General features: G+C 47.2%; 1 protein-coding gene across 1 annotated transcript; it reads right to left on the minus strand.

Moving 5' to 3' along the window:
• Positions 1–367: 367 nt before the first annotated feature.
• LOC123089228 (uncharacterized) lies at positions 368–1,136 on the minus strand. The gene has a single exon (XM_044510954.1). The coding sequence runs from the start codon at positions 984–986 to the stop codon at positions 651–653; it is 336 nt and encodes a 111-aa protein (XP_044366889.1). The 5' UTR covers positions 987–1,136; the 3' UTR covers positions 368–650.
• Positions 1,137–7,489: the final 6,353 nt, after the last annotated feature.

The raw sequence follows: 7,489 nt of genomic DNA on the forward strand, positions 1-7,489 counted from the left end.
AAACCGCATGCAATACCGATCAGCCCTTCGATGCATTAGTCTAATGCATCATATGTATGCTACGATCACCGGCCAGGCGCTCTTCGGCCAAAAGATGATGCATTAGTCTAATGCATCATATGTACGCTACGATCACCGGCCAGGCGCTCTTCGGCCAAAAGATGACCAAAGAGTGGTCTTCAGCCAGAGCAAAGCCGAAAACAGCTCTTCGGCCCACTTCGGCCAGTAGGAGACCGATGAGTCTACTTTCGGCTTGGATAGGTTCAGAGCTAACTGATATCCAGATCCAGAACCAACAGAAATTCAGATGTACGACGGCAGATCTGGCAAATGTAACTGCAGATCTCCAATGTGGCAACAAGAGACGGAATAGAATCGAAACATCTGATTCTGAAACATCTGATTCTGAGCTTGTACTCTAATTACAGTACAAAAGCAAAACTAGACCGGGGAGCATCGCGGTGGCCGGAGACGACGGGAAGGGGCAAACCCTAAAACTAGATCCCCTCCTTCCTCTCCTCTGACCACTCCTCCCTCCATGACTAGAACATCAAGGACTCCCCACAACAACCACGGGGAGATCCAGAGAGGAAACACTATGTACAGCGGCTTCGCGTCGGCGAGATGGTTGGTTGGCGGCCGGATCTCTCCTAGGAGGAGCGGGCGAGGCGGGAGGCGATGGCGGAGTGGTACATGGCGTCGTGGAAGCTCTCCGTCTCCGACATCCGGGCCCGCAGCTGCCGCGCCTTCTCCTCCGTCAGGCCGCCCACGAAGGACCTCCCGGGCTTCTCCTCCTCGGCCACCACCGGCGGCGCGGCCTCGATGTAGTCGGCCTTCCCGGACCAGCCGACCAGCGGCGCCCACCACTTGCCTCCCTGGGGTGTCCCCGCGGGAACCCGCCCGGCCCCGGCGGAGGCGGCGCGTGGCCGGACCGTGGAGGGGCGGGCGGAGAAGGAGACGGCGGACGCGGTCGATGCCATGGCCATCGGTTAGCTCGGTCGGTACGCTTCGCTTCGCTCGAAAGCTTCTGCTGGGTGCTGGGTGCTCTGCTTGGGTGAGGGATGAGACGGCGAGACTTGTAAATGAAGCTGTGAAATGCGAGACGGTGGGTGTATGAAAAAGCTGTGGCTATGGTGCTCGGGGTGGTGGGGAATTTATAACGGGGAGGAGCGGAGCGGGGGAGGAGTGGATAAGGACGCCGCGTGGACACGTGGAGGGGATCCGGTGGGAAGGCGCGGGTTTCCGTTACGTGATACTCACTGAGTGACCGTTGCGTGGGGTGCTTTTACTGCCGGACGGTGATGGTGGCCGTGAAACCGTTGATGGTATCGGGCTATCGGCACACCGGAAAGGCGCAGCGGGCAATCGGGGCCCGTGGGCTGAGGGCGACGGCGATGTTTCGGATCTTGGATGAGCATCTAGAAGGGGATCTCGGATCTTTGTTGCAGCAATGTAGGATGCCGCTCCAAAAGCATACAGTAACAAACATAATCCGTGTTTAAGCACACGAGAGATGCACCCGGTAGGCGCCCGTTCACGCCTCACACGGGGACAAAAGTTGCAACCCACCAGCTGGATCCACAATTTTCTAACGATGAACGGACGGTGACTGCGTCGTCGAAGCATTTGTGACTTGGACTATTTCACTCCAAGCCTAGATTTAAGATTACAACGCAACACACGTCAGTTCCCTCACCAAATAAGATATTTTCTATAGTATATATTACAGTATATGATTTCTGTATTTGCGTTACAAGGCAAAAGGTGGCCTTTGACCCCTACTTTGGGTCTCATTACTCCATCCTTATCCCTGCCCTTGGAGATTCCGAAGGGGCTGCCCAGGGAATTTACGTAGATGTTTCTGGTAGATACAACTTGCCGGCAGAAAGATCACAGTGAATACTAACACGTCTGCACGACACAAGAGTAGTATTGCTGTATTTTACCGTCTCCACGTCCTTGTCACCTTTGCGCTGGTTAGCTCGCTAGATGGCCCCTTTGCATTTCCCATAATTGTCACTTTCGACTTAGATGACCCTTCGCAGGCATCGAATAAATTTCTTATTATTGTATCTACTCGTACTATACCATATAGATAGATGTATGCCTGTCATGAGAGCAGCATTTAGCACAATTCCAGGAGTGGCCAAGCTTTCTAGATGTTCCCAAGAAAATCATGCCGCGCGAGGAAAGAGACACGAGGTGTGCGGACTGTTATGTGCTCATGTAGTATTTGAGTGGTTCGATTTGGGACTTCCAGGGGCCATCTCAAATCGTTAAACGTTCATGGACCAATGAGCACACGAAAGAGAGAAGGAAAAAAAAATGACCTAACAGGACTCTTATATTATCCCTATGCATTTAAGCAGTCCTCGAATCCTCATATTGAGAATAATGTAGAGAGAATATGTGGGCTGGCGGATGCGTCCAGCCAGTCTATCACGTAGGATGTGGCCCACCACTTTCTTTTTTTTATTTATTCTCTTTTTCTCTCTTTCCATCTCCATCAATCACATGCAAGTCACCGGATTATACGTCTCAAATATATGTATAATTTTTTATTATTAAATGTTATTATATTATCACCTTTGTATGTTTTTATGTTATTTTATATTATTTTTCTAGACTAGCCTATTAATTTAGTGCCCGGTGTTAGTTCATGTTCTTTTGCATGTTTTTATTTTTGCATATTGTATCTACCAGAAACATCTACGTATATTATTTTTGCATGAATGATCATAATTATAATTTGCGCTATTCCGTCAAATGTCTAACAATAATTTGTCTACCTTGTCACTACGAGCTTTCGAGAGAGATGCCACTAATGAACCTATACCCCTCGGGTCTATTTTCCATCAATACAAAAACTCCTACAATTGCTCAATTTTCTATTTTACTTTCTTGCCGCTTTGCCCTATCACTAGTTGATTTTAATCTTATAACTACCAAGAACAAGGGGATTGACAACCCCCTATCCTTTGTTGAGTGCAAGAAATTTACTTGTTTGTGTACAGGTACTACTAACGTTGTTAGCTTGGTGCCTCCTTCTAGTTCGAAAAACCTTGGTTCTTAACTGAGGAAAATACTTGCTGCTGCTATGCTACATCACCTTCCTCTTCGGGGAAATCCAACAACTCTATCGTGAGTAGCACCGGACATATAAGGTAAATGAGAAGTATGGTTGCATGGACGGAAAAATAAGGAGTGTATTCGCGAGCGTTTAGAGGGGGGAGTAGATTTGCTAAGCCCGATTGTAGATGCTCTTATGAGTGTTGGATCACATGAGGAGTCGAGCTAATAGACTACGTTTTATAATACCAAATTTAGGTTGTGGATGTTGAAAATATATGTAGTGTTTTAATTTCACATTTTATTAGGGATAAATATCAAAGAGTTAACGACGGGGCATTCGTAAGGAATTTTCATAAATATTGATGTCTAGGGATTTTTTTTAAACTTATTCATGGGTAAATGGGTAGTGCATTTCTATGTAAGTTTTCTGGTTTTATTTCTTAAGGAAGATTTGCCCATATGTGTACCCATTATTTATCTCCATGTTTATAAAAGAGTTTATATTCTATGTTATAACTGTTATGATTTTGGAATATGTGATTCGGAGGAAAACTTATAAGCACGTGTGGAATGATAAACGGTAAAACCTAATTGCTAGTCTTGCCTCTAGGACTAGCTCAAGTGTTGTATGTTGATCATGTTTTCCGGATGTTGGATATTTTGTTAAATGTAACGATAATCCTAAAACAATATTGCGAGTATGATATTAGAAGAACGGTCATATTGAATTGACCCAACTTGTTCGTTATACTTCAAGATGTAATCGTCACAAGTCTATTGATATAACATGGAGAGTTAACGTATGCTTTAGTTCCTTACACCATGAGAGTATTGTAGTCACTTCATACGAGATGACAGACTTTGGGGTTGATCAAATGTCATCTGTAACACGGTGCTCATAACGGTAACTTTTATGCTCATCGGAAAATGTGAAAGGGCTAGATAGCTCAAGAGTGGGATTTGCTCCCCCGACGATGGAGTGATATTCTTAGGGCCCTCTCAGTGTGACGGCATCCATCATCGTCTAGCCAGACACAGGTGACTTAGTCACGAGGATGCCGGAACATGTAAAACGAGAAAGAAGAACGGAACCGCAATGAGGAGAACGATATAATGAGCACGAGAATTACTCTTGCGGGTACCGATATATCTCCCCTCAGAGGTTTTAAAGTATCGCAAAGCAAAGAGAATATCATATGATAACCAAAGGTTCACTCGAGTATCATTCGTGTATTCATAGGGATCAATATGGATGTACATTTTTCTCTAAGAAATATCACTACTAGGGAAAATCTTATACACAGAACTTTAGCAGCAGCGCGGGTCAAAAGAGCACGCGTGCTAAGTAGCAACAGCGCACTTGGGTAAACGTCGCTACAGATAAAGTTCTAGCAGTAGCGCGCCTGATGTTAAACACGCTACTACTAAAATTCCCACGGCTTAGCCGATAGGCTACACATATCGAACCGCGCTACCGCTACTTCCTTTGCAGCAGTGCGTTTACCTTGAAAGGCGCTACTGCTAAAGGATATAAAATTAAATGGAAAGCAAATAGAAAAGTAAATGAAAATGAAAGAAATAGAAGAAGGTGAAAGGAAAAAAATAAAATGTAAAGAAAAATAAATGAAAAGGGGGAAAAAGAGAAAGGAGTAGTAGTAGCGCGTATTGCGGAACGCGTTGTAGCTAACTTAGTAGTAGCGCTGAGGGAGTCCCGGATTAGGGGGTGTCCGGATAGCCAAACTATCATCATCGGCCGGACTCCAAGACTATGAAGATAGAAGATTGAAGACTTCATCCCGTGTCCGGATGGGACTTTCCTTGGCGTGGAAGGCAAGCTTGGCGATACGGATATGTAGATCTCCTACCATTGTAACCGACTTTGTGTAACCCTAGCCCTCTCCGGTGTCTATATAAACCGGATGGCTTTAGTCCATAGGACGAACAACAATCATACCATAGGCTAGCTTCTAGGGTTTAGCCTCCTTGATCTCGTGGTAGATCCACTCTTGTAACCCACATCATCAATATTAATCAAGCAGGACGTAGGGTTTTACCTCCATCAAGAGGGCCCGAACCTGGGTAAAACATCGTGTCCCTTGTCTCCTGTTACCATCCGCCTAGACGCACAGTTCGGGACCCCCTACCCGAGATCCGCCGGTTTTGACACCGACATTGGTGCTTTCATTGAGAGTTCCTCTGTGCCGTCACCATCAGGAAGGATGCCTTTTTCCGTCTTTAAAGATGGCACCGTCGTCAAGGGAGCTTTGGCCGCTGGCCAGACTATCTGGCTAGGCGGTTTTTTTATGACCGCCTGTTCGGCCACCGCTCCGACAATGACCTCTCAAGTCATTAAAAGCGATCTTCACGTCAGCTCGGAATTCGCCGAGCAGCTAGATCCGATTGAGCTCTCCTCCGTAAACGAGCTCTTGGATCGCATCGTCGCCCTGGGAGTCGCTACCGACTACGATCAGATTGGGCTTAAAACCGATCTGAGAGAAATTAACTCTCCCCAGGTTACCCACCATGTTGTTGTGGTAGAGAAACAATGCGGCGACTCTTCTTCTATGTTAAAAACCAACTATGTCCGGATTCCCGATCCCTCCATGCCGGATTCCCGCGGAGGGACGGACGCTAATCAAATACTGAACCTAAAGTCAGGCATCGGACCAGATTTGTTGGAAAGCGTCCAGCAAACCAAGCTTCCGAATCCGGAAGCTTCTTGGCCTTTGAGCCTCAGATCGGGCGGGGTTCCGAACTTGATTCCACCCGCCCACCCAAATATAAGCGATCTATCTCAAATACGGCAACAGCCCGATTTCAATCTTCTGCAACAATTGCACGGACAAGGGAATCATAAACGCCATCAGTCATCGCGAAGTTACACGCTTCGTCGACCTAGCGACCATTGTACAAAAATACTGCGCGATGGAGAGTGCCTGGAAAACCGAAACTAGGTTTTGGGACAATCCGACCCTGAATACAACCCCAGTTCAAAATAAAAGGGTGTGTCATACTCAAGCACCTGGGTTAAAAACCAAAAAGTAAAAAACCCCTAAAGGGTACGGAGCCGTACTGGAGGGATGGCTCAACGGACCCTGCAAAATCCACAGTACGGAGGGCGCCACTCCAACACATAGCCTTCGAGCATGTTGGATATTACGGCAGGTGGCCAAAAGTGGCGAAGGCTTTTTAGCCCCGGGCAACCAGCCCAGCAACACCAATACGGTATTAACAGTCTTCGAGACTTTCGCATCAAACAACATGCGGAAACGAACAATCTGCAGCCTCGCCGAAGTCTACCAAGTAGCAACAACAAATCCATGGAGTGACACGACTATCACCTTCAATGCCAGCGACGAACCTAAATTCCGAACAGCTAGAGCACCAGCCGCATTGGTCCTCAGTCCGACAGTGGACGGCTTTCGTCTTACCAAGGTACTCATGGATGGCGGCAGCGGATTAAACCTCATCTACGAAGAAACTCTTCAAAAAATGGAAATTGACTGGAGCCGCATCGAGCGGAGCAGCACAACCTTCAGGGGAATAATCCCTAGTCGAGAAGTACGCTGCACAGGAAAAATAACACTAGATGTAGTGTTCGGCTCGCCGGACAATTACAGGTCCGAAGAGGTCACGTTCCAAGTGGCCCCATTCGGCAGCGGATATCACGCCTTGTTAGGGCGAGAGGCATTCACAATCTTCCAAGCTATACCCCATTACGGGTACATGAAGCTCAAAATGCCCAGACCCAATGGAATAATTACTCTCGCCAGTGATCCAGATACAGCACTACACGCCGAAAATAAGATAGCCGCACTCGCCCTAGAGGCATATCCGAAGCCCTAGCGGCAGAGGAACTAACTGCGCTGCGCTCCACGGTGGATAGGGACGATGTGATACTCGACAAGAGGTCCAAGTCCACCTCTTTCAAACCAGCAGACGAAATAGTCAAATTTCAGGTCCATCCAACGGACCCCACAAAGACGGCATCCATTGGGGCACAATTAAATCCTGATGTAGAAGCCGCACTACGAGAATTCCTCCGGGAAAATTGGGATATTTTTGCCTGGCACCCTTCAAACATGCCAGGAATCCCACGCAGACTGGCAGAGCACAGCCTAAATATCCTAAAAGGATTCAAGCCAGTCAAACAAGCTCTTCGGCGATTTTCCGAACCCAAAAGACATGCAATGGGAGAGGAGCTAGCCAAGCTCTTAGAAGCCGGATTCATCAGAGATATCAAACATCCGGACTGGCTAGCCAACCTAGTAATGGTACCAAAAAAGGACAAATCATGGCGTCTTTGCGTCGATTTCAAAGACCTTAACAAGGCCTGTCCAAAGGACCCTTTCCCTCTCCCTCGCATCGACCAAATCATCGATGCTACCACAGGGCATGATTCATTGTGCTTCCTCGA

This window comes from Triticum aestivum, chromosome 1B (genome assembly GCF_018294505.1).
Source record: "Triticum aestivum cultivar Chinese Spring chromosome 1B, IWGSC CS RefSeq v2.1, whole genome shotgun sequence".
Classification (NCBI taxonomy): domain Eukaryota; kingdom Viridiplantae; phylum Streptophyta; class Magnoliopsida; order Poales; family Poaceae; genus Triticum; species Triticum aestivum.

Excerpts from the sequence above, each read along its gene's own strand:
- LOC123089228 (XM_044510954.1), bottom strand. The coding sequence starts at position 986 with ATGGCCATGGCATCGACCGCGTCCGCCGTCTCCTTCTCCGCCCGCCCC.